General features: G+C 45.1%; 1 protein-coding gene across 6 annotated transcripts in view; it reads left to right on the top strand.

Annotated features, from left to right (window-relative positions):
* The window catches only part of WDR49 (WD repeat domain 49), a 176,858-nt gene that overhangs the window by 101,501 nt on the left and 47,509 nt on the right, over positions 1–27,848 (top strand). For all 6 annotated transcript variants that reach the window (XR_008320131.1, XR_008320132.1, XM_053312038.1 and 3 more), the window contains 5 exons: positions 7,879–8,034; positions 13,106–13,293; positions 16,297–16,494; positions 17,944–18,131; positions 25,314–25,423. Coding sequence is in view for 4 of the 6 variants with exons in the window: in XM_053312038.1 (XP_053168013.1) it covers positions 7,879–8,034; positions 13,106–13,293; positions 16,297–16,494; positions 17,944–18,131; positions 25,314–25,423 (840 nt within the window). In the remaining 2 variants the exon portion in view is untranslated. The remainder of the gene's footprint in view (positions 1–7,878; positions 8,035–13,105; positions 13,294–16,296; positions 16,495–17,943; positions 18,132–25,313; positions 25,424–27,848) is intronic.

The raw sequence follows: 27,848 nt of genomic DNA, 5'->3' as shown, positions 1-27,848 counted from the left end.
GTGGCAGGGCATTATTTATGCCTTTGCCCTGTCACCGTGACAAAAAGCCACACAGAGGTTGCTCTTCCTTGCTCGGTGTTTGCTAATTCTCCGTAGCTTTCAAGGCTATTGCTCCTGTTTATTGTCCCAGATCTATATCAGAATTTTTATATTACTTACTACCTTCAACAGGGAGCATTCCCTTAATTTTTGCCTTGTTTTAGTGTGGGGTGATAAATAATTGCAGGCATCCATCCTGCAACAGGGCCATGCAGAGCCTCCCCTCGAGGCTGTTCATAACCTGGAAATTTTCATTTGGTTGAGATTCTTCACACACTAATGGTTATCATATATTAAGCACCATGCCAGCAGGCAATTCGTAATTGTTCCCTTCTCTGCAAACTGCAGCTTCCATTATGGAAGAAATACTGGCGTATGGGGGTGGTTGGGATGGGAGAAGGGAGGATTGTGGCAGGAAAGAGAGGTATATCATCTGCTAGGATGCAGGATGGTGTGACAAATGGTCCCTATGTTTCTTGATTAGGCTGCTTGACGTGTCTCCCAAGACAAGCTTTAAAAGGAAGACACACACACACCCTTCCAAAATCCTGCAGTTTATGTTACCTATAAAGCACAATGATAAGAGAGGAGATAGGAACTCAGGAAGCTGCCTTATACTGAGTCAGACCATTGGTCCATCTAGCTCAGTATTGTCTACACAGACTGGCAGCGGCTTCTCCAAGGTTGCAGGCAGGAGTCTCTCTCAGCCCTATTTTGGAGATGCCAGGGAGGGAACTTGGAACCTTCTGCATGCAAGCATGCAATTGCTCTTTCCAGAGTGGCCCCATCCCCTAAGGGGATGTCTTACAGTGTTCATGTGTAGTCTCCCATTCATATGCAAAGCAAGGCAGATCTTGCTTAGCAAAGGAGACAATTCATGCTTGCTAGCACAAGACCAGCTCTTCGACCTACATTTGAGCCATTACCTCGGTGTCAACCCAGTGGTGTAGGGAGGGCATGGGCAGCCTGTGCGCTCACAGGCAGCCCTTCCATGGCAGCGGCAGAGGGCCCTCTACCCTGGTGGCGATGATGGCCGAGATGTGGCGTGGGCAGCCTCCCTGCTCCCAGCAATGGGGGAGGCATGCTTCTACTGCCTGTGCTCTAGCTGGCACGCATGCCCTCACTCCCAGCTGACGGGTTCTCAGCCAGGACTGGGAAGTAGCAGTGGGCTGCAGGAGTGCCGCTTGCTGCTGGGAGTGAGCACCATGGCACACCACCATGGAGAGCAGCAGCGGGAGTGGCTGGCAAGCCGGATGGTGGGGGAGGTGAGTGAGGCGGCCCCTGTGGCAGGGAGGTGGCTCCAGAGGCAAGGGCATGGATTCTTCAGAGCCATCCACCCTATGGTAGTTCCTCTCCTATGTCAACCATTGGAAGTGCAAATCTACATCTACATCTATCCCACATTCTTGCCAACAGTGTGCTACGCAGAGCAAAGTAAAAATAAGCACACTGCAAGTGGGGCCACTACTGTAGCAGAGAGACTTCGGTGGGTGGGTGTGATTTTTGCCGATACCCCTCCACGTGGAAATGCTACTGTACATGAGAGCCAGCAGTGGTTGCTGAAGGTCACACAGCCCTCAGCAACTCACGTCCAGGTTGCAACAAGTGCTTCTGCACTGGGGTGGGGGGCAGAGTGGCCCCCTCTACTCATGTGAACCTCCACACTGTAGTACCAGAACCACTTTGAAGGTAAAGGGTGCTGTCGAGTCAGTGTCCTGGCGACCACAGAGCGCTGTGGTTGCCTTTGGTAGAATCAGGGGCGTAACTATAACAGGGCAAGGGGAGACAGTTGTCTGGGGGCCCTCTGCCTTGGGGGCCCCCCCAGAGGCAAGTCACATGACTGACTCCCCCAGCCGCGCACCCGCCTGGGCTTCCTTCAGTTGTATTCATCCTCCGAAATTGATGTGAGTGTTAAGACCTGGAGCTACCAGAATAGCAGGTCTTTCTCTTGTAACATTAAATGACTTGCATCGTCCACAATTTACAAAACCTTTAAAAAAATTATTTAGGATGATGTTCTATTGTGGCACATAGGTTATATATATGTGTAAATTTTACTATGCTTTTTGTTACCACTACTCAGCCTTATTTAAGATTTCTTTACTTCATGAGCTGAACTTCGGGGGGGGGGGTCCATTTTAAAATATTGTCTCTTGGCCCACTCCAACCTTGCTACGCCCGTGGGTTGAATCCAGAACGAGTTTACCAATGGGATCTCCCATGCAGTATGAGATGATGCCTTTCAGCATCTTCCTATACCACTGCTGCCCGATATAGGTGTTTCCCATAGTCTGGGATCACCTCTGGCTTGCTAGTCAAGTCATTTCCCTGCTGCACCATTAGGTGGCTACTACCAGAACCACTTTACATGCTTCACCACTTTACATGCTTAAAAAAACCCAAAGAAGAGTCATGTCACTCTCTCCCAATTACCATGTCATGCCTTGTTGGGTCAAGAATCTAACATTGCTGTTGGACCTGTTGGATTCTGCCTTCCCTCCCACTTGCCCCAATCCTGCCCTCTATTTCTGCTCCTTCCCCTCCTTACTTTGACTGTGAGGACAAACTCTGTTGCTTTCTCTCTACTCTGAAGGGAGCACATTGCACACACAGGAAGCTGCAGTTGCCATTTAAAGAGACACTTTAAAAAACACCTTTCCTCCTAGATAAAATCCTATAAGCCCAAGGGCCAGTCAGGCACCTAGAAGGAAGGAAGGAAGGAAGGAAGGTCCCAGCTGCTGGAGGCTTCTCTTGCCATTGCAGAACTCCTACTGACAATGTCCAACAGAGGGCATGCCAGTCTGTTGGCCTGGCATGACTGCACACACACAAACACACACAAGCTCACACAAACACACACATACCTTCAGTATTCATAGTTTTCACTGGATGAACGGAGTCTGTCCCCTGTCCTCACAATCAAAGTGGGTAGCAGTGACCATAGTGTGATCCAATTCAGCATATATTCAAGTGGAGAATTGTCAAGGAAGTCCAACACAGATGTGCTGGACTTCAGAAGAGGAAACTTCTCAAAAATGAGGGGACTGGTAAGAAGGAAGTTGAAAGGGAAAGTCAGGAGGGTCAAATCACTCCAGAAAACATGGAACTTATTTAAAACTACAGTACTAGAAGCACAGTTGGAATGTATACCAAGAAGGAGGAAAGGTACCACCAAGCTCAGGAGGACGCCAGCGTGGCTAAAAAGTAGAGTCAGGGAAGCAATTAAAGGGAAGGAGACTTCCTTCAGAAAATGGAAGTCCTGCCCAAATGAAGAGAACAGGAAGGAACATAAACTCTGGCAAAAGAAATGCAAGGACACAATAAGGGATGCAAAGAGAGGGTTTGAGGAGCATATAGCTAGAAATGTCAAGGGGAATAACAACAACTTCTTTAAACATATCAGAAGTAGAAAACCTGCCAGGGAGGCAGTTGGACCCTTAGATGATAAGGACATGAGAGGGATTATTAAGGAGGATAAGGAGATTGCAGAGAAGCTGAATGAGTTCTTTGAATCTGTCTTCACAGAGGAGGACACTGACCATATATCCTCACCAGAATTGAGTTTTTCAGGTTTTGGGGCTGAGGAACTGAGTGAATTTGAGGTGACAAGGGAAGACGTTCTAAACTGTCTTGAAAAGCTAAAAATCAACAAATCGCCAGAGCCAGATGGCATCCACCCAATAATTCTGAAGGAACTCAAATGTGAAATTGCTGATCTCCTAGGAAAAATATATAACTTATCCCTACAATCAGGCTCTGTACCAGAGGACTGGAAATGTGACTCAAATTTTCAAGAAGGGATCTAGGAAATTACAGGCCGCTCAGCTTAACTTCGGTGCTAGATAAATTGATGGAAAACATACTTAAGGACAAAATTGTTAAACGTATAGAAGAACAGGCCTTGTTGAAGGAGAACCAGCATGGCTTCTGCAAGGGAAAGTCTTGCCTCGCTAACCTTTTGGAGTTCTTTGAGAGTGTCAACAGGCATGTGGATAAAGGTGATCCGGTTAACAAAGTATACTTGGACTTCCAAAAAGCTTTTGATAAAGTTCCCCATCAAAGGCTCTTGAGTAAACTTAGCAGTCATGGAATAAGGGGACAGGTTCATGTGTGGATCAGTAACTGGTTGAAGGACAAAAAACAGAGAGTAGCAATAAATGGACAGTTTTAACAATGGAGGTAGGTAGCAAGTGGGGTCCCCAGGGATCAGTACTGGGACCAGTGCTCTTTAACTTGTTCATCAACGATCTAGAAGTTGGGGTGAGCAGCGAAGTGGCCAAATTTGCAGATGACACTAAACTATTTAGGGTAGTGAAATCCACAATGGATTGTGAGGAACTCCAAAAAGATCTCTCCAAACTGGAGGAGTGGGCGACAAAATGGCAAATGTGGTTCAATGTTAGCAAGTGTAAAGCTGTCGGTGACTGACCAGGAGAGGGATCTTGGGGTCGCGGTGGACAGCTCATTGAAAGTGCCATTTCAGTGTGTGGCAGCTGTGAAAAAAGCTAATTCCATGCTAGGAATCATTAGGAGGGGGGTTGAAAATAAAAATGCTAATATTATAATGCCCTAATAGAAATCTATGGTGTGGCCACATCTGGAATACTGTGTACAGCTTTGGTCACCATATCTTAAGAAGGATATTGTAGAACTGGAAAAGGTGCAGAAGAGGGCAACCAAAATGATCAGGGGCCTGGAGCGCCTTCCTTATGAGGCAAGGCTACAGCATCTGGGACTCTTTACCTTGGAAAAGAGGCGACTAAGGGGAGACATGATCGAAGTGTATAAAATTATGCATGGAGTGGAGAGGGTAGACAGAGAGAAATCTTTCTTCCTCTTTCACAACACTAGAACCAGGGGTCACCCGATGAAACTGAAGGTTGAGAAATTTAGGACCAACAAGCGGAAGTAATTTTTCACATCGCACATAATTAATCTATGGAATTCCTTGCCATGGGATGTGATGATGGCCACCAGCTTGGATGGTTTTAAAAGGGGCTTAGACAGATTCATGGAGGACAGGTCTATCTATGGCTACTAGTCTGATGGCTGTGGGCCATCTCTAGCCTCAGTGGCACGATGCCTCTCAATACCAGTTGCAGGGGAGCAACAGCAGTTCATGCACATACCTCTTGCCTGTGGGCTCCCCAGAGGCATCTGGTGGGCCACTGTGTGCAACAGGATGCTGAACTAGATGGGCCTTGGGCCTGATCCAGCAGGGCTGTTCTTATCTTCTTATGTAATCATTCCTGGATTTTGCCATGCCAGAAATGGCAAGCTTTTCTAGAGGGTATGACTGAAATAACTCAGGTCAAGTAAGATTTCTGAACACTGGAAGACCTAAAGCGGAATGTCAGGTGAAATGTGACACAGGAATTTAGAATCCCTGATGTCATTTCCTTTGTGTAAAACAGCCACCAGGCGGCACTGCTTTTGAGACTGGGGCTGCAGTGCAGAGGGAGGGTCTTTTAAACTTTTCCCCCTCATCATTTCCTTGCATTAAATCACTCCGCAGAAGTTGCTATGAGCCACTGAAGGGAGAATGCAAGTTCGTACTGAATTGGTGCTGTCCTTTCCTCCCCCCACAACTAATAGCTCCAGAGAGGCAACAGAGGATGGAGAATGGTGCAGCGGGGAAATCCCCTATTCACCAGTACCATGACCTGGATCCAAATTGCTTGCCCCCCATGACAGCTTTTAATCAAAGAAGGAGACATCGGGAGAGCCTCTCGCAGATCACCCATGTCACTTCTCATTTGGTCCTCACACTGTATGAGCCTATAGGGCCTGGCTTTTATAAGATTGAGTGGATGCAAGGCCTCTAGATTCCTATTTCTGCAAGGAGCCCAAAATATTTGATTCTGATTATACTTGTCCAGGCTGTGATGACCTGATGGTGGCTGGTTGTCAGAAGCTTAATTATTCTGCTGCTCCATCATCTTGGTGACGGCAACTGCTATAATAGTGTGGAGAGGAGGAGCAGAAAAGCTAGCAATAGGGAATAGCCAGAATACAACAGCAGCAGCAGCAAGGCAAAGCAGGAGCCAACAGGAGAAAGGAACCAGCAAAAGCAGATATAGAGAAGTCAGGGCTGGCTAGGAGAGATATGCTTTCCCTCATCCCTTGGGGCCAGGGGAAGCAACAATTGAAGATGTGTTTTCCCTCTCTCCTGTGGGGCCAGGGGAAGCGAGAATTATACTGCCATGATGGCATGTCCATTTGAGTGCTGCTTTCAGAATGCTGAATTCAAGTGTTCCATACAGAGATTTGAGAAACTTGTCCTATTCGTAATCTTTTAAAAGCTGTCTCCAGCTCATTTTATACTTGTTAGCAAGAAACCTCGATGCACTTTCCTTCCCCCCAACCCAGGCAGGGTTCTAATTAGCACTTTGTGTTCCCCCCACAATATCAGCATATTTACTTGTGGAGCTTGTAATCCTCACTGGCCGGCATCCAGAGAACCACACAACTAGTTCTGTGCCCCCGAGGGGACTTGGAGCATCTGTTTCTCAAAGAGTGGCTGCACATCAAACCCCTTTTGAATGGAGAGAAAGGGGTTTAATCAGCCTGAGTTATGGCATCAAGCTCTACAGAGAGAGAGAGAGATTGAAATCCAAACACCCTCTTGAGTGTAACCCAGCCCTGGGATACTCCACCAGTAGCTCTTTAGATCCTGGCCCCAGCTTAATATGCATGTATAAGACTATGAACAGATATGGCAGAACATGGTCCTAATTCATCCTGTAACTAATATAATCCTAGCATATTGCTCAATAGTCAAGCTGAGCTGAAAAACCAGATTACAGCTATTTACTATAATCTGGAGGACACACATGGCTTTTTCTTGGAAGGGATTTGTTCTTAGAGGCTGTCTCCTGCAGAACCCTAAACAAGTCTCTCCCCACCAACCATGTAAAAAGCAAAAAGGGGTTGGATGGCTCCATCTGTAGTCTACCAAGAGGCACACCCCATTTCTTAAACTTTTCTCCTAATTTGTTAATTAGCAGTAGTAATACGTTTTATTGTTTGGGCCCATAGGCCATACAAAAACCACAATGAGCCTATGTAGAGCACAAAGGACTGAAATCATTTCAGAAGTGAATAAGCAGATGAACAAAATGTGAATGATAAAATTCAACACATTCCCTTTACATATTCTACTGTACTGCAGGGGCTTCCCAACCTTGGGCCCCTAATACTTTTAGACCAACATCCGGGTTCCCACTGACCATCGTCGGGAACCTACTGCATGAAACATGGATTCTCAGTCTTTCTTCAAAACGATGGAGGTTATTTTCTCAGCGAAGAGTCTCTCTGTACTTGCAAGGAAAAGCATGTCTATCTTCTGCAAAACCCATTATGCATGAATGCCAGAAATCAGACCTTAATTTCCCAGTGGCGCACCAATAAACCTTTTTGCTCTTCATTTTGTACAGGCTCAAGGACCCACATTTAGTGCCGTGTGTGTTCAATATGGAGTAGATTTTGCAGTTCTTGAGAGTGCCAGCCTCCATTTTTCAAAACCCGGAGCATGCTGCTAGTCCTCATGGCTATATTTTATGTGGGCCTGAGTGAGAGAGCTACTGACTGGCACACACCTGCCACCCCCAGTCTTTTGCTTCCTGAAGCTCTCATGCCAATGTCCTCAAGCAGACTGTTAAAACTCAGAAAAAACAGTCCCAGCATTCTGTAGAGACAGCTGCTGAGAAGGAGTCATTAACAAAATCAAGTGTGGACAGATATAATACATATTTTTCTGGAATGTGGCCAGTATTGGTATCTTGAAAGCATGTTTTTTGTTTTTAATTTTTAGACCCTAATCAGGAATTTCTTCCACAGATTCTCAAATGCAACAGAAAGTCACTCCTACTGGAGGGTTGTCCTTTAGAAGACATACACAATTTGCCACTAACTATACCAACTTTGACTCGGAAAACTGCAATACTATTGCTAGGGTTTCCTTCCTGGATGCCAGGAAGAATGTTTCAGTGACAGGTAAAGGATAATATTCTTCTCTACTATATCTGTTTTCTGGAAGGGTGGTGGGGGGTTGATTCACACTATGGATGGTGGAAGAATGTTTTATTACTCCATTTTGTACATTCTCATTTATTGAGCTATTATTTTGTTTACTTCATTTTTGCTGGGTTCACACAATCACAAGGATCCTGGTTAAAAAGTTAATCAGGAGTAGTGAGCCTTGTGGAACGGACTGTGAGAACCACTCTAGTTAACCAGCATTTAACCAGGATTTAAATGGTTAAAATCCTGGTTAGATGCTGGTTAACAGGGTACATGTGGATTTTTGCTAATCTTGCCTGCCTCGCGCCCCAAAGGGTTTCCTGTGACCTGGATGTAGGTCCCTGAGGGCTGTATGACCTTCAGGGCCCTACTTCCAGGTTGTACAGAGTGCTTCTGGGGGAGAGGGCATATTGGTAAACACCCCCACCCCTGAAAGCATGCATGCTGTTTTACTCTGGAACATGGGAGCAATGCCCAGTAGAAGAACTGAGCTTCTACTATACAATTACGACTTCTACAACAAATATTTATATACTGCATTTCAACAAAAGTTCTTAAGCAGTTTACATAGGGACCTAGGAAGCTGCCATATACTGAGTCAAACCATAGGTCCATATAGCTCGGTATTGTCTACACAGACTGGCAGCGGCTTCTCCAAGGTCAGATATGCACCTACAGTAGGTAAGTTTGGAACCTGGACCTAAAGGCCTTTGGAGACCCCCCCCTCCCATGCAAATTAAGCATCATCATGCTTGGCCGGGTGACCAAACCCCCCAGGACAGACTAAAGAGGATTTGGGGTCCCCTGGGGCAGTGGAGGCCCTGGACTTCAGTCCAGAAGTCCAGGGGTAAGGGCGCCTCTGTCCAAGGTTACAGGTAGGAGTCTCTCTGAGTCCTATCTTGGAGATGCCAGGGAGGAAACTTGCTCTGCCATTGAGTGACAGCCCCTAACCCTTTCTGTCTTTGGATCTTCCCAGATGTAGGGAGTTACACATCCTGAGTACCACAACAAAGAAAATTCTTTCATGTGCTCCCACGCCTTGCTTCAGAGAGTGTTAGGAAACACAGTGGGCTAGGGGAGAGGGGGCTCGTGTTCGCTCATCTCTCTGATGAAGAAAACAGGGAGGGGTGGATCTGCCCCCCACCCCCAGCAGCTTCTTTGTACCCATCTGCTCAGTTATAGCTACACCCCTGGCAGTTGGCCTTCTGCCATCAACCTTGGTGGGTTGGCAGGTTCAGGTGGCAGGAGATGGTCTTTTAGGTATCCTGGCCCCCAACCACTGAGGGCTGCAAATGTATTGGTCAGCAGATTGCTCTCCATGTGCAGCAACAGGGAGCTGGATTGAGCCTCTTGATTGCTGATTTTTGTTTCCCCCTGGCAGAAAAAAGGACTGGTTAGAGGCATTTAAAATGTATGGCCTGTAGCAAAGGCGGTTCACATCCCGCTTCTGTATCTTGATCTCTTCTTACTTTAGACAGAATTGAGTTTACTGTTCCCGATATGAAGAGTGAATTCCAATGACCCAAATGAACACCACTGTAGTGGAAGGCTGCTTGCATGCAGAGAGTCAATCCAAATATTGATTTATACCACTTGTGAGTCAGCAAGGCACTGCAGGATGTTAAGTCATGATGGAATTTGGTCCAGTTGGGAGTTCTGCAGCAGCTAATCTTGAGAGTATAAAATATTTCTCAGCCACTTTTTCCAGGTGTTTTCTCAATCAAATTATTGTCATTTCCCTCCAAAGTAAATTGGAATCTTTCTGCACATTGATCTGCAATGATTTGGGGAATCTGTTGCGTTAAGGGTTATTTAAGGGTCTTTGGTGTCCATAAAGTACATAAAATTGACAAGAGGAACGTTGGTTTGCAAAAGAGAAAACCTATTTACATAAAGATTTACAGTCTTATGTGCAGGCTTTGCAAATAGAAGAATAAAAGGTCTTGCAAATAGGTTCCTAAAGACTGTTTTCTTATTACTATAACTTCCTTCAGTGTGGAAAGTCCATGGATTGGAACCATATTTCACTGCCCTTGGAATGGTGCAATATTAAAATGGAGACTAAAAGCCAAACAAACAAATACCAATCTAATGGGGCTCACACACAGCAGGAAATGGCTTCGGATTTGAAATAACTGTAGTGTTTCAAGTTAAGCCGAAGGAAGGAAGAAGGAAAGAAGGAAGGAAGGAAAGTAGTTCCAACTCCTACTCAGCCCCATTCTTGAGTGACCTGGACCCATATCAGTCTCTTAGCCTAACCTACCTTGCAGCACTGTTGTGAGTGTGTGAATGATGTAATCTACCTTGAACCCCTTGGAGGAAGGGCAGGAGAAACCATGAAACATGGGAGGTGATCTGGTCTTGTGGTAGCAAGCATGACTTCTCCTCTTTGCTAAGCAGGGTCTGCCCTGGTTGCATATGGATTGGAGATTCCATGTATGAGCACCCTTAGGGGATGGGCCAATTCTGGGAAGAGCATCTGGTTCCAAGATTCCAACCACCCCCCCAGCATCTCCATGATAATGCTTAGAGAGATTCCTGCCTGCAACCTTGGAGAAGCTGCTGCCAGCCTTTGTAGACAATCCTGAGCTTGATGGACCAATGGCCTGACTCAGTATATGGCAGCTTCCTATGTCCCTGTGTATTAAATAATAATAAAAATACAAGCAATGATAATGAGGGCTCATTCAAAAGTAGGGATGTAGTCCTATTCATACCCACACGGGAGCATGTCTCGGTGGCTGACATTCAGATTAACACTGCACTAGTGGAACAAATAAAGATGCACACAGGTAAGAAGGTCACATAGCTGGGCAGTTGCTTGCTCAACAACAGTAGCATATAGTAGGGGCAGGCCACCTTGGCACTCCAGCTGTTGTTGAACTACAGATCCCATCATCCTCAGCTGCAAGAAATTGTGCAATTGTGCAGCTACAAGGTGATGGGCCTTGTAGTTCAACAACAGCTGGAGTGCCAAGGTGGCCTGCCCCTGGAATATAGCATCATTGCCTACAACAGATATGGACTGAGGGGTGTCACTGCAGGGGGCATGTCATAGGTGGGACAAGTGCATCCTGTTGCACCAGTGCAACCTGAGTCTGGGATGCAAGCTCCCAACTTTGCAGGATTAGCCAGCACAGCATCCTTGCACTAATGCAACATGTTTGCACCAGTGCAGCATTAGTCTGGATGTCAGCCATCAATCCAATGAGACACATAAATATGTGTAGGATCAGCTCTGAGGAGCAAAACCCCAGAGTTCTAGTCATCTCTGAAACATGGAGGATCGTCAAGGGACCTGCACTTCTGCTTCAGCCAATGCAAGCTCATCAGGGCACTTTCCAGCTTATCTGCTCAACAGTGGCAAGATGCTTTGGTTCGGGCAAATTGCATTCAAAACGTAAATAGCAAAGCTACCAGCAGGGGGAGCAGTCTCACGAAAACTGACAACCGAAAAATACAGCAACCTTTTCACGCTGGACATACAACGTTATAGCAATATATCGCAGTGATTAAATCCGAAACAAGGCATCTGAAATGCAAACGGCACCTTACTGACAGCATAGGGGCTGTGATGTCCCAACACAGGAACTGCAGAAGCATACTTTGGAGATACGTCGTGACCCCATTGCAGGGTCGAATCTGGAAAGCGCCATGGTCCTTGGACAGCACTGGAGTTTCTGCACGGCATGCACCAAGGTCTCCCCACTGAGTTGCTTGCTGTCAAATCCATTTATTTCTCACATTTGTGTCCCACCCTTCCTGCTTGGAATTCAGGGATCCTGGCCATGGAGCTGCAATACTCAATACCATGGAATACTCAATACCAATACTCAATACTCAATACTGCAATACCATGGAGCTGCAATATGCCTCTGAATACTCTTTGCTGGAGGACAAAGAGCGGAGAGAGGCTGTTGCCTTAATGTCCTCCTTGTGGACTTACTGGAAGTGTCTGGCCGGCCCCTGTTAGAAATAGAGTCCTGGTCTGACACTGGTGTGATCCAGCTCCTCTTATGAATATCACAACTGTCTGCATACATCTAAATACCTCATTTCATCCTCACAATATTCCTATGATATAGGCTAGATTGAGAGATAGGCACCCTGACATCCAGAGCTGAGTGAAGACTTGAACCCAAGTCTCCCTGACCCACAATGCTGCCTCACATCCAGCTTAATTGATTTTTATTTATATATACCTAAAGCAGCCCAGAGTGGTGGACAAGGTTATGTTTACCCGCACAACAATCCTGTGAGGCAGGTTAGGCTGAGAGAGAAGGGACTGGCCCAGAGTCATCCCATGAGTTTTGAACCTGGGTCTTCCCAGTCCTAGTCCAGCACTCTAACCATGACACCATGCAATCACAAGGATGCTGCACTAACCACTACACTAACCGCTGCACTCTTACCGCTAATCCATGCAATCACACGGATGTTGCACTAGCTATTTGCACTCTGTTGGAAGCTTGTGTTCCAGACCAGGGTTGCACTAGTTCAAATGTCCTTGTGCATGCACAACACAATGCACAACCTGTAGGGTGCCTCCTGCTGGGCAGCCTCTTCCTCCATCCGTTTACATTGCAGCACAACTTCAGGATTTTGTGTAGCGATGCAATTTTCTTCTGGTGCACAACTTCATCTGTTGTGCAGGTGCTGTGTTGGTTTTGATGTTGGCCAGTGGCTCTTCTAGGGCAGAACTAGAAGTGTGTTCTGCAAATAGGGAGACCTTGAGCTCCATAATGGAGCACACGCCCTGTATGCTAAAGGTGCAGGGGTCAGTCCTGGATATTTCCAACCAAAGATGCCAAAGTAGCAGAACTGACTCCTGCCTAGGATTCTAGAGAGCCACCCACCCCAGAACAGACAACACCAAGCTAGATGGGCCAGTGGCCTGATCCAATATGAGACAGTCCCATATATTAAAATTCACCAGAAGTAAGCAAATGGATTTCTTATGCTCTCATTTGATCCCAACACAAGTGTTTGGGATCCGATGCTCTTGAAAATAATGTCCCTAATTCAGCATTGTTTTATATATCAGGAGGAGCAAATCTAGTTACCTGTGGAGGTGCTGGTTGTGTCAGATTTTGGAATACACACAGGAGTAGACTACTGGCCGAGTTTGAAGCTCACAGTGGAGTGGGTTCCGTTATCATGACGCTTGATCAAAGAAGCCAATATCTCATAACAGGAGATCTGGCTGGCTGGCTGAAGATATGGCATATAGAGGTAAGAGATGTGCACTGGATTGCAAACTGGGAAGGATATGAAGCTCAGGTTCAAATTATGGCTCAGAGCTTGTATATTTGGTTTCATTTGCTGACATGATGAGGAAAATTACTCAAAGCAGTTCCCTTGAAATTAGGCATTGTCTAACTTTTCCTTTCAGTTTTTTTTTTAAAGAATTTTTTATTTAGAAAAAAGAAAAAACATGGTTACATTGTCTTGTCGTCTCTTGAACTTCCAGATTACAATAGCTGTATATAAAGTATTACAATTAACAATCCAGAAATCCTCTTCCACCCAATTACCCACCCTTATGCCATAACAAAGTTAAAGCAAACATAAAAATATAAGTAATATACATCAAACATCATTATTAAGAAAAGCCAAGTCTTAGATGTGGATGATAACCTTGCAAAATATTAAAATGTATAAAAGGTTCCCAGGTGAATGCGAATGATTCATCTGAATTATGGTGCAAGTAGGCTGTAACCTTAGCCATCGAAGCATAGTCTCATAGTTTTAATAGCCATTCATCCAGAGTTAGAGTTATCTGTAATCGCCAATTGGCAATTGGTGATTCCTTTCCATTTCAAGGGGCTACTTTGAGTAATTTTCCTCATCATGTCAGCCAATTTTTAAAAAATGCAATATAATTTTTCACCCACTTTCCTTAAGGAAATAATCTTATGAGATCACACAGCGCTCTCTCTCTCTCTCTCTCTCTCTCTCCCCCCCACCCCCCCAATGCCTGGACCAATTAACCAAATTTGCTACAATTGTAGGGACATATAGGGACACCTCAATGGCATAGTTTAGGATTATGTCATCCACTCCAGTCAAGATGGCAGATGAGGCACAAATGGACTAACTTGTGAGTCACCTACCTGATTTGGGCCAAATTTGGTCCTTGTAGTGACACATGGGGACACCTGAACACCGTGGTTTGTGTTGATGTAATCCACCCCAATTTAAAATGGTGGATGAGTGAACATTTGAAGTGGATGTGGGCTAACCTGTGAAGATGGTAATTATCAATTAAGATTATAGTGGAAGGAAAGTAGGCAGATTAGTTCTTATCAGAAGTTATTAGACCTGATAGAGGGTCCATGCCATATTAGTGGAGGACATGCAATGTGTGCAAAATGTCCCTGGTTCAATGCCTTGTAACTCAAAATGAAGCATGTTGGGCAACAGGACTGGGAAAGATCTTTGCTTGAGATGTTGAAGGGCTGCTGCCAATCAAAGTAGACAGGTTATGTGTGGATTTTCCCAAAAGGAAGAGGCCTCTGTATTTGATCCACCAATTTCAAACATCAAAGAATTGGGAAAAAAAATCTAGATTTGGATTCAGGTAAATATGGCATTCATACATATACTGCAGCTGGTAGGCAAGGAATTCTAAAAGTGAAGGGGGCCTATTATAGTGAGAGCCTTTGGAATAGGACATCTCTGTCTCTGTCTGTCTGTCCTCTCCTTTTCTAGGCTGAACTTGGATCTCTGTTGAGGCAGGGATCCAGGAGTGACACAGATCTTGCCCAGCTCCAAGAGGAAACATGATTGCTGAGTATAGCAACATACAAGGGATGCTACCCCAGCAGCTTCTTGGAGCAGACTACTGGTTTTCCAGGCAGAGTGAATTAGCCCTGCTCCTTCCCTAGGGAAGGCTCTGTTTCTTGCCTTAGGGAGGAGAACTGGTCTTGTGGTAGCAAGCATGACTTGTCCTCTTTGCTAAGCAGGGTCTATCCTGGTAGCATACGAATAGGAGATACGTTCATGAGGACTATTAAGATATTCCTCTTAGGGGATGGGGCTGCTCTGGATACAGCACCTGCATGCATGCATGGAAAAGGTTCCACGTTCCCTCCCTGGCATCTCCAAGCTAGAACTAAGAGAGATTTCTGCCTGCATCCTTGGAGAAGCCACTGCCAGTTTGTGTAGTCATTACTGAGCTAGGAAGACCAACAGTCAGACTCGGTATATGGCAGCTTCCTATGTCTGTATTTTCTTAAATGCTGGCTCTGGCAGTGCTGGGGGGCCACTAGTAGGACAAGCAGGTCTTCAAGTGGCTCCTCAGAGTCCAAGACAGGACTGTATCCTCAGGATGTGTGAAGTTGCTGGCTCAAGTTGACACTGAACCTTTTGCATGCAAGCATGCAGGTGCTCTTCCCAGAGCAGCCCCATCCCCTAAGAGGAATATCTTAATAGTCCTCATGCACGTATCTCCTATTCATATGCTACCAGGGTGGACCCTGCTTAGCAAAGAGGACAAGTCATGCTTGCTACCACAAGACCAGTTCTCCTCCCTAAGGCAAGGAAGACCCTTTCCCAGCAGCAAAGGGTCACCCGAGATATGTATCACAGGGTGTTTCTACCCCCAACTGTCCACCTCATCCCCCAAACGGTCCAGATGGGAGTTCTGCAGCAGCTAATCTTGAGAGTATAAAATCATTTCCCAGCTGCTTTTTCCAGGGGTTTTTCTGAATCAAATTATTGTCATTTCCCTCCAAAGTAAATTGGAATCTTTCTGCACATTGATCTGCAATGATTTGGGGAATCTGTTGCCTTAAGGGTTATTTAAGGGTCTTTGGTGTCCATAAAGTACATAGAATTGACAAGAGGAACTTTGGTTTGCCAAAGAGAAAATCTATTTATATAAAGATTTACAGTCTCATGTGCAGGCTTTGCAAACAGAAGAATAAAAGGTCTTGAAAATAGGTTCCTAAGGACTGTTTTCTTATTACTATAACTGCCTTCAGTGTGGAAAGTCCATGGATTGGAAGCATATTTCACTGCCCCTGGAATGGTGCAATATTAAAATGGAGACTAAAAGCCAGACAAACAAATACCAATGGGATCTGGTTGCATTGCCATGACCCACTCCCCCTCGCTCACCCACTTGCCAACTTAAAATTCGCTATGTGCCACCCCACAAACAAAAATGGATCCCGAATCTCATAATTCCCCCTGCATAACTTCAGAACGTGTTTCTTTTCCGCTACCCATCAGGACTACTGCCTTGCCTTGGAGGAAATCCCTATTACTGAACCCCCACCTCTGATCAGAGCACTTCAGCCACATGACGACTGTATCACTGACCTGGCTACCTGCATCCAGAACAGCCACCTCTTCGTCCTGTCATCCTCTGCAGACTGCAGTGTTGCTCTTACTGACATTTCCGGCATTCCATTCGGAGTATTTGGGCAGGTAGCAGCACCGCTGTTTTACAATTATTTCCTCACCTCTTTCTCATTAGATTAATTCTCATCATTCAAGACTAATATGTTGCCAAGGATTTCTTTGGAAATCTTTCTCCCGAGGAAGAATATAAAATGCAGTCTCATACACATCATGTAAAATATCTTCGGCTTCTCCCATGCCACAAACACATAAGTGACAAGTCACAGGGAATTTGGCATCTCTCCTCTCTCTTTTTATGCTGAAAGCACAGTCTGAAATTGCGGAGAGGTAAAGGCTTTCCTCACAGCACAGATAACTCAAACAAATAATTGGATGGGCTGCAATTTCCCCAAATAAAGCAGCAAAGCTGAGAGAACTGCATATCCTAAATGGAAGGTAGAGCTGATATACATGGCCTTCCCTACCTGGGGGTAGCATCTTTTAGGATGCTAATACCAAACCTGCATTTTGACCTGCGTCCTCACACTTAGAAGACCAATTTAGAATGGCTGTATTACTAGATTGCTTCGAAAAGCAGCAAAATATCTGGCACTATCTGGAGTATCAGCCAGTGCGGAAATAGGACAGTGTGTGTGCATGGGTTCCCAGATGTTGTACTACAGCATCTATCATCCTTTGGCCATTGTGGCTTGGGATGGTGGGAGTTGTAGTCCAACAGCATCTGGAACCCAAGGTTGGAAATCCTTGGGCTAGAAAAACTCTTATTAAAATCCCTCATCCTGCCTTCAGATCTTAGCATCTCTGAAGGGGTGCCAAATGGCTAATGGGATACTCATTCTGTCTCTCGGATTCAGAAAATGTTGTTGGGAATTCTCTCTGGTAAGAGATACCCTTCTATTACAGCAGAGTGAACTGAGGCACAACACAGCACAACACAGCCTGCCTAGGAATGTGTGTATGCTGAGAGTAAAATACACTTTGAGCCAGTTCATAGTTTCAAATCAATACAAGGAGTCTTTATTGGTAAACTCCATTCTAGATAGTAAAGTGGAGAGATAGGATCTCTAATCTAGCTAGCTAGCTGGATGCAGAGGGATGGTTTCTGCATCTCTGCACACATGGTGCAGGGAAAGAGGAGCGTGAGTGTCGCAAGGGAGAAGAAAAAGGGAAAAGAGGAAAGACAAAGTGGCAAGGTAGGCAGGAAGTAAGTAAGTCACTGAGAGTAGCAATCTACATATCAAAGGGATAGTGTCAGAGCAGTAGAAAAGGGATGACCAGTGTCTTGACCCCTCTAGCCCTCTGACTCACTAATCTGTCCCCCTCTGTCATTGAGACATGAGACAGCCTTCACTTCCAACAAATGTAACAATCTAAACATATAAAATGCGGAGAAGTTCCAAGACCACATTTCTACCTGTTTAACCTCCTGAACAAAAGATGAAATACAGATCTGGACCTCTCACTAACCTCAAAAAGTTTCTTTGATTTGTGCTTTGCGCTCTGATCCTTTTTTAGGAAGGACATTGGAGAATTGGAAATTATGTCCCAATCTCCTCCTTCAGAGGAGAAAACAAGTACAAAATAGAGGAGGAGAATGACATTAAAAAGAATAAATCTGTGCCCTTTGTCGAGGAAGGTGCTCCCGCTAATCCAGTGGAACAAGCTGTACCTGTTGCAGAGGATAAAGAAGACTCAGCATACGTGTAAGTAATTTCTCTAAAAGCTGATTTACAGTGACATGTTTTGAGAAGGTAGGTCATTATGAATGAACCAAAGGAACACAATGATCAGAAGCTTCCTTTCAGAGATAATATTTTAAATAGGTCTGGCTAGGAAATGGATTTCTTGCCTTGTCAGGAAGCCAGAATCCCTGACACCATTTTTGTCCCAATTCACAAAGGATTGAATGAGAGAAATCAATGATGGAAGATTTAGCATGGCCCATGGTGTCCTTCTCCTCTTCATTTTTATTTTAATGTTGCTGCTTGACTTGCTGTGTCCACACATAAACCCATCTCTGCTTCCTTTTCCGGTCTTGTCGTAACATGAATTGTCCCCTTTGCTAAGCAGGGTCTGCCTGCAAATGGCTTGCATTTGGATGGGAGACTACATGTGAGCGCTGTAAGGTTGGGGTCACTCTGGGAAGAACTGCTTGCATGCAGAAGGTTCCAAGTGCCCTCCCTGGCATCTCCAGATGGGAGAGGCTCCTGCCTGTAACCTTGGAGAAGCCACTGCCAGTCTGTGTAGACAACAGGGATGTGCACGAACTGGTTTGGAGGCCCTTTTAAAGATCTCTGAACTGGTTCAAAAGTCTGGCAGTTCGGCCGGTTCGAAGGTGGGGGGATTGCTTTAAGCAGGGGTGTAGCAAGGTTGGAGTTGGCCCAGAGACAAGATTTTAAAAGGCCCCACCCACCCACCCTCATTGAAGCTCACCTCATGAAGAAAAGAAATTTTAAATGAGGGACGATGCAAGTCAATTAATGGTACTAGAGAAAGACATGCTGTTCTGGTAGCTCCAGGCCTTAACCTTCACATCAATTTGGGAGGATGAATACAACTGACAGAAGCCCAGGTTGATGCACGGCTGGGGGATTCAGTCATGTGACCTGCCTCTGCCCCCCCTCAAGGCAGTGGACCCCCAGACAACTGTCTCCCCTTGCCCTATTATAGTTACGCCCCTGGCTTTAAGGACCAGGGAGAGTGCTCTTACCCCCTCACTTTGGGGGGTACTTCCAGTTCGATGTGCACCAGGGTGGCAAGGAACTATGCTGCTTCCCCACAGGACTGTTTTTTAACATGGCATCGGTGGGGGAAACGCATGTAAGAGCACCCTTCCTGGTCCTTAAAGCTATCCCCCCATCTTCAAGTTGCTGATTCTGTGCACATCCCTAGTAGACAATACTGAGTTAGATGTACTAATGAGCTGCCTCAGTATAAAACTGCTTCCTGTGTTCCTCCTCCTCCTCTCCTCCATGTTTAGGAAGAAGGTGGAGGAAGTTGAGGGAAAGGCCTATGTCACATTGAGTCAGGCAGCAGCAAGTGTGCAACTGTGTAGCCATGAGAGCATCCTGGGTGTAGATCGCATGCCACAGGAGCAGCGCTGATAAAAATGGTGGCAACACTACTTCCAGACCATCCACAACAACATAGTGTGCTCTGCTCTAGAAACACAGTGGAAGAATGTCATATTTTTCCTAGCAGCAATTTAGTACAAATTGGTCTAATTTTGCACTTCCGACGCCTGGGAGGTTAGAGGTGCAAGGCTCTTTGATTCCGAGTGAGCTCATATATTGCAAAATGTATAAATCTTTTATGACTCTTTGTAATGTATACTGTACAAAGCATAAGAACAGTAAAATTAAACTCTGGCTAAGTGCTTCCTCAGTTTTAAATAACTTCCTTGATGTAACATAAGGAAGCCTTTGTATTATTAAACATTTTAATAACCTTGGTTAAAAGAATGTAACCTTCCCGTACTGACATAATCCTCATGAGAATAATTGAGATGACCCATTCACTGAAAGCATGGGGCAGTCAGGAAGGCAAAAAATAACATGGGCCAAACATTCAAGTCAGTATCTAAAAAGCAGACCAGTATCTGCTGGTGCAATTGGTGTTGTAGAATCTATGTCATGCCCACTCCTATTGGGCTATTTATGAATTATATTGTACTCACATACAGATATGATGCAGAGCCAGCGTAGTGTAGTGGTTAGAGTGCTGGACTAGGACCAGGGAGACCTGAGTTCAAATCCCCATTCAGCCATGATACTCTGGGCCAGTCACTTCTCTCTCAGCCTAACCTACTTCACAGGGTTGTTGGGAGGAGAAACATAAGTATGTAGTACACTGTCTGGGCTCCTTGGAGGAAGAGCGGGATATAAAATGTAACAAATAAAATAATAAATAAATAAATAAAATGTCTATATGTGCATATAAATTCTAGTATGAATGACTGTATACACATTCATTTGAAAAGTTATTGTTAAGGACTGGACTTCCTGATATTGTAGTGTTCAGACTCTAGCCCTGTTCAGACCTTATGCTATACTTATATTCAGATAGTTGTACATATACGCACATGTTCTTGTGTGAATAACTGTAGCCCTATTCAGACATTATGTTGTATAAGTGTATAGATATCTGTACACTCATACATGTGTTTGTGTGAAGGGCTGTGCCTGCATTCATTTTAAAAGTGAACCTGGGTAGTGGGTACAGGGTCCTCAAATTCGTGGTACAAATGGGAAGTGTACCACTGTATCTGTGTTTAACATCATGTGTGAATGACTGTACCTGTGTACAGATCTGTACATGTGTACATGTGTACACTTGGATGAGTATTGGATGTAACATGCGAATAGGGCTTGTATCTGCATTCACTTTAAAAGTGAACCTGGATACACCCCTCAAATGCAAGATATAGGAAGGAAGTGTATTATTGTACTGCATCTGCTTGTCACGTGGTGCATTATGGAATTTTGGGAGGCCATGACTCATTTCCCCCTCCTCCAGCAATCTGTGCTGCAGGGAGCAGTACAGATTGTGCAGATGTGTACCAGCATGCCAAAGAGGAGCTCCAGCATGCATCAGTGTGCTGCTAGGGTTCCATTCTGGCAAAACTCAGCAGTTGGCAAATTCATGGTTGGCGAGCCATTGAAATGAATGGGAAATAGGGGGTTAGAGGGAAAGACCAAAAAATAAAGGATTTTTTTTAAATTGGCAAAAATCCCCCCACATCCCTTTATATTGCCACGAGCCACCCAGAGAAATGAGCAGATTGAACCTCTGGAAATTTTTTGAACCTCCAAAAATCACTCAAAGGCACTTTAAATCACAAGGAGTGGGCAAGGGTCAGTAAGGATCAGCAAGAGGAATAAGTGCATTGAACTTCTGAACCCCCCACAAAATCACTAACCTCCCCCACCATCACTAAAAAAACCCCTCACCAACCGCGGATACTCGGGTGCTGGTTGGTGAGACTGGACACAATTTCCCATTTGCGGATACTAAAAACCATGGTTGGCAAGGGATGACTGTACACAGAGTGGATGGGTGTCGAACATAATGTGTGAATAGGGCTTATCTATACTGCTGGATCGGGAACCTGTATACAGACTGTATGTGTGTTGAGTGTAACATGTGATTTGAGCTAATATGACTGTATGGGATGCAGGGCAAGTGAAGGTAAGGAACACAGAAAACTGGGGGGAAGTGAGAACAAGGTGAACAATTGGTGACAATTGGAGCAGGAAGAGAGGCTGAGAAAAGACATGTGTGGGGACTTTAGGGAGAAGGGAAAGAGAGAGGGGAAAGCAGATCTATAAGACAGTAGAAAGCAGAGGAAGAGTGAGCACAGGGAGCAGGAACAATATTGACAGAACTATATATATTGAAATGTGATATCCGGCCAACAACAATTAACTGACTCATTGCACACAATCAATAGCAATTTGGGGCTGGACATCTCTGTTTTGTTATTATTTATTCATTTTTAATTAGTTTTGCCACCTGTGCTAAACTTCTATTTCCCGTCTTCATTAGACTGCAGAGGGATTGCAATCCGTGAGGCTGTTTTCACTAGCAGCCAAGACCGGGCTAGGGCAGCTGAGCCCAGGCTTGGCTGCCTGTGGGAACTGGTAACCCCACCTAGTGAGCCCACCTCTTAAATGAAGTTAAGGGAGCAAGTAACCATGCTTACCTGTGTGTGAAACACTGGTGCTGAAACACTGATGCTGAAACACTGATGGGCACCCACCTATCGCTGGGGGATCCCCACGATTCACCGCTCACTGGCACGGTGCATTGTGGGATTTCCGGTGGCTGGCACAACACATCCCGGCCTCCACATTGCCAGGGGCAGTGGCAGAGTGTCTGGGCATGTGATCCACGCACCCAGTACAAACAGGATGATCGTCTGTGGGGGAGGTAAGTTTTCCAAGGTGTCCTCCCCGGTCTCCCAGATGTCCTCATGCTTGATCATGAGAAAGGCCCTTGCCTCTTCTTTATCTGTAGTAAAGTATTGGGTGCATCACACCTGCCCTCTTTCAAGAGGTGGGCGGTCTCATGGCCTACCAACCCTGATAGGTTGGCACTTCCAGACAGCTCTACAGGTGAGTGTCACACCATGACTGCATGTTTTAATTGCAAATCCCATAATGTGTCTAGAGACCCAGAGGCGTAACTAGGGAAAACAGTGCCTGGGGCAAGCATTGAAATGGCGCCCCCCCGCGCCCCCAACATACTACATTATACTTAGGTTTTTCCTCACAAGCGCCCGCCGCCGCCAAGCCAGGCCACTGACTGGCCGCCAGGTGCCAGCAAAGCAATGGGGGAGCGCGAGCGGTGCGGAAGGGACCGCTCATGGAGGAGGGGGCGCCGATGTGCTCCCTTGACTGCTGCAGCACTGCTGCACTGAGCAGGAAACATTTGTATTAACAAAAAATTTAAAAAAATTTTAAAAAATTTTTTGTCATGGCGCCCCCCCATGTGACCAAAAAAGATGGCGCCCGGGGCACGTGCCCCCCCTGCCCCCCCTATAGTTACACCTCTGTGGAGACCACTGTCATAGTTGGTATAAGGCCAGGCTGTAGCCATCCTGAAATCTGGTCCCTGAGGGGCATTCTCCAGCTGAGGGTCATTTGCTCTACCTGTGGAGACTAGAGAGGTTTCATCTGTGCTGAGAAAATGCTAAAGTGAAAAGAGTGCAAATTCATCTTTGTGTAAATAGATTCTTATTTTATATACAATTTTGCTCGGCTGAAAAGTAGTTCATGTATTGCATGTTAATGATATCTGACATAATTAAGTATATCTCTGGAGAGTATATTGGATCAAAAAGAAAAAGTAACACTCCTGCTCAAAACTGAATGAAATTTTCTAGGATTCCCTTCATTCACATAATGAATTTTTTTCTAGCCATTGCTTAGCTGATTCTGAGGGTGGAGAGCTGTAACTTTAAATATAATTTAAAAAAAGACTCGCAGGTTACTGTGTGCTTGTATAGTTTATCCCTGGCAACTTTTCATTTTGCACCAACATTTCCCCCTCTAAAAATAGAGCTGATTTTCAAAATCTGTTGACAAGGTCTGTTTGGGTAATTTTGAAAAATATAAAATACCCGAACAGATCTTGTCGACAGATTATGAAAATGAACTCTCTTTTTAGAAAGGAAAATGTTGATGCAAATAATTGCAGGCGGCGGGGGGGGGGGGCAGAATCTCTTTGTCAGGGATAAACTATACATCACACAGTAACCTGAGAGTCTTCTTTTCAACAGGAAAAGCTGAGAGCACAGAAGTGGTGGGGTTGACTTAACCTTCCTCTCACCGTCCATTTACCTACTCTTAACTCACCCCCTCTCCTGTGACTTTTTTCTGAAAGCATGTTTGTGAAAGCAGACATGATTTGAATTCCCATAAGGGGAAGAAGGGACTTGAGTAATTTGGAGCAGGAAAATGGGAAATGGGGAAGCGATGAAATGGGAGTGGAATTAAACCAATATATAGAAGTCTGGAAGATGAACTGCCCCTCCAGCCAATAGGTGGAGCTGTAACCTGTCACTGTTGGTTATGGATTTATCTGCTAGTTAGATTTGTTTTCCATGCTTGTTCTGGACTCTCCTCCACTTTATTTATAACTTTCTGTTGTCCCGGTTTCCTTTCTCCTGCGGCACCATGTTGCTATTGTTTGCAGTTGCTTAAATCAGTAAAGCACTCTAAAGACATTCTCTTCGCTCTGTGTGATTGGCTGATTTGTTAACTCTGCTAAAAGGGAAAAGACTAAATACTTTATCCATGCCACAGTTTCTTCACTTCCATTTGATCCCTGCAGAAGTGACTTTCCATGAAAATGAAGTGTGGCCAGGCTGCCACTATATATGTTGGTGGCTCTTGTTTCTCAGAAACTTTCTCATGTTCATGAAATGTGGAGGGTTGACTGCATGCACTTTGGTTCCTGTCATGCCAAATCACCTGCTGGTCACACCCTCAGCAGTCATGAGAAAGGGGTAGTACCTACATACATCCCAGGAGTAGGAAGTATTGGAAGAGGTTTAACTGGTTTAATAGAATTTTAGAATTGAAAGATACCTCTGAGCCGGTCTTGCGGTAGCAAGCACGAATGGTTCCCTTTGCTAAGCAGGGTCTGCCCTGGTTTGCATTTGAATGGGAGACTACATGTGTGAGCACTGTAAGATATTCCCCTTAGGGGATGCTCTGGGAAGAGCAGAAGGTTCCACATTGCCTCCGTGGCATCTCCAAGATAGGGCTGAGAGAAACTCCTCCCTGCAACCTTGGAGAAGCTGCTGCCATCCGTGTACATGATACTGTGCTAGATGGACCAATGATCTGACTTGGTATATGGCAGCTTCCTATGTTTCAAGGGATTGGACTAGAAGTTCTCCAAATTACCTTCCAACTATAACATTTTGTGGTTCTAATAAAGCAGTTAAAGATTGCAGCCTCTTCAACAATAGCTCTTCAGTGTTTAATTTCCCAGTGTTATGATTAGCTTTAGACTAATAATGACATGCTATCATACTATTTGAAGTTCCATTCCATCACAACCTGAGGGCTTCTGATTGGCTGTTATTTCATAACAATCTGAATGGGTGCTATGAAGGATTTGCTTTGGTGCTTCATTTGATTCATTCATCCAATTTGTTCAGCCCCATTGAATCTACTGAGATGAATGGATAGTGAACCCGACTGCAGGGTAAACATTCCATTTGGCCTCGAATCCTGCCATTCAGTTATCTTGTTAGCTGTAAACAGTATGTGCATCTTAAAAGTCATGATTCTTTGTACACATGAGGACAATTTAGACAAAAGGGGAATTTAACTTGAATGGAGAAATGTCAGTTCACTTTCTTCCTTGATTCTTAGGGTGAATGTATGGGACAACACAATACTGGGTAAAAAATACAAAGAGGAAAAAACCCGGAAAGGAAGGAAATATACCCTCCTCAAAAAAGCCACTAGGATAAAGCCAATAGGTATGTTTTTAACATATGCAGCAACCAACATTTGGACTTTATTGCTCTGATCCAGAGTTCCACATGTGCACTGGTGTATACACACAAGCCCTTGAGTATGTATTTGTTGTCATGAATATTAATGGAGGCTACCAATCCATGCCCAGATTTATAGAAATTTAGAAATTTAGGGAGCCCTTGCAGGTCAGAGCAGTTGGTGATTGCATGAGATGTCCCAGGGCTGGCATTTGGATGAGCTGTGTAAGCTGTGCAATTGGCCTGGCCAATACCTGAAGGGGGTGCTGAGCTGAGTATTGTGACTCCTGCTTTGTTGAGTGTACTCTTAGCAGTGAGCTAAGGAGAAAAGAAAAGTAGACTCAGAACAGAGCTTTCTCAGCCTAATCTTCTGGTAAGAGAGAGAGAGATTGCTGGGTTAGAACATAAGAACAGCCCTGCTGGATCAGGCCCATGGCCCGTCTAGTCCAGCATCCTGTTTCACACGGTGGCCCACCAGACCAGATGCTGCTGGAAGCCTACAGGCAAGCGTTGAGGGCATGCCCTCTCTCCTGCTGCTACTCCCCTGCAACTGGTACTCAGAGGCATCCTGCCTTTGAGGCTGGAGGTGTCCCTCCAGTTAGTAGCCGTTGATAGACCTCTCCTCCATAAAATTATCCAAGCCCCTCTTAAAGCCATCCAGGTTGTTGGCTGTCACCACATCTTGTGGCAGAGAATTCCAAAAGTTGATTATGCGTTGTGTGAAAAAGTACCTCTGTTTGCTGGTCCTAAATTTCCTGGCAATCAATTTCATGGGATGACCCTTGGTTCTAGTGTTATGTGAGAAGGAGAAGAATTTCTCTCTATCCACTTTCTCTACACCATGCATGATTTTATAGACCTCTATCATGTCTCCCTGCAGTCATTTCCCCCCTGAACTAAATAGCCCCAGGTGTTGTAGCCTTGCCTCATAAGGAAGGTGCTCTAGGCCCCTGATCATCTTGGTTGCCCTTTTCTGCACCTTTTCCAGTTCTACAATGTCCTTTTTTAAGATGTGGTGACTAGAATTGAACACAGTACTCCAGGTGTGGCTGCACCCTCATTTTGTATAAGGGCATTATAATATTAGAAGTTTTATTTTCAATCCCTTTCCTAATGATCCCTAGCATGGAATTGGCCTTTTCCACAGCTGCCGCACATTGAGTCAACACTTTCAACAAGCTGTCCATCATGACCCCAAGATCCCTCTCCTGGTCAGTCACCGACAGCTCAAATCCCATCAATGTATACTTGAAGTTGGGGGCTTTCGTCCCAGTGTACATCACTTTACACTTGCCAGCATTGAACCACATTTGCTATTTTGTCACCCACTCACCCAGTTTGGAGAAATCCTTTTGGAGCTCCTCACAATCTGTTTTGGATTTAACTACCCAAAAGAGTTTGGTGTCATCTGCCAATTTGGCCACCTCGCTGCTTATCCCAACTTCTAGATCATTTATGAATAAATTAAAAAGCACCGGACCCAGTTCAGATCCCTGGGGGACCCCGCTTCTTACTTCCCTCCATTGTGAAAACTCTCCATTTATACCTACCCTCTGTTTCTTGTCCTTCAACCAGTTAGCAATCCACACACATACTTGTCCCCTTATCCCATAACTAAGTTTTCTCAAGAGTCTCTGATGAGGAACTTTGTCGAAAGCTTTTTGGAAGTCCAGGTATACTATGTCAACTGGATCACCTTGATCCACACACTTGTTAACACTCTCAAAGAACTCCAAAAGGTTAGTGAGGCAAGATGTCCCTTTGCAGAAGCCATGCTGGTTCTTCCCCAGCAGGGCCTTTTTTTCTATATGCTTTACAATTTTATCCTTGAGAATGCTTTCCATCAATTTGCCTGGAACGGTCATTAAACTAACCAGCCTATAATTTCCCGGATCGCCCCTGGATCCCTTTTTGAAAATTGGTGTTACATTTGCTACTTTCCAGTCCTCCAGTACAGAGCCTGATTGTGGGGATAAGTTATATATTTTTGCAAGGAGGTTTGGAAAAAGGATGGAGGAAAAGACATGGAGAGAGGAAGGAGACCCAAGAAGAAGCTGCAGAAGGTCTGGGAGATTACACTTGGATCCCAGAACTGGAGCAGGAAAGCACTGGCAGAAAATTGTTGTGAAATAGTTCTGGGCCCTTTTCATGAGCATTGCTGGGAATGGCTGGGAACAGCGTCTTACACTACTGGGTTTTGAAGTGAAGCCTCATAACTTGACAAAATTGATAAACTAACCATGGGGGTGGGTGCCAAAGACACTCCTTGCACAGGGTGCTATTTCTCCTAGGTCCAGCCCTAGGATAACCCTAACCCAAAGCTAACCCAAATACTAGGCTAGAATCAAAAGTAGCCCATGTCTGTGAGGGCGGATTTGCTCATTTTGTCTTCAATCAGCAACTCCCTGCA

This window comes from Hemicordylus capensis, chromosome 3 (genome assembly GCF_027244095.1).
Source record: "Hemicordylus capensis ecotype Gifberg chromosome 3, rHemCap1.1.pri, whole genome shotgun sequence".
Lineage (NCBI taxonomy): Eukaryota > Metazoa > Chordata > Lepidosauria > Squamata > Cordylidae > Hemicordylus > Hemicordylus capensis.
The sequence above is the reverse complement of the archived record's forward strand: the minus strand, read 5'-3'. Positions and strand labels throughout refer to the sequence as shown.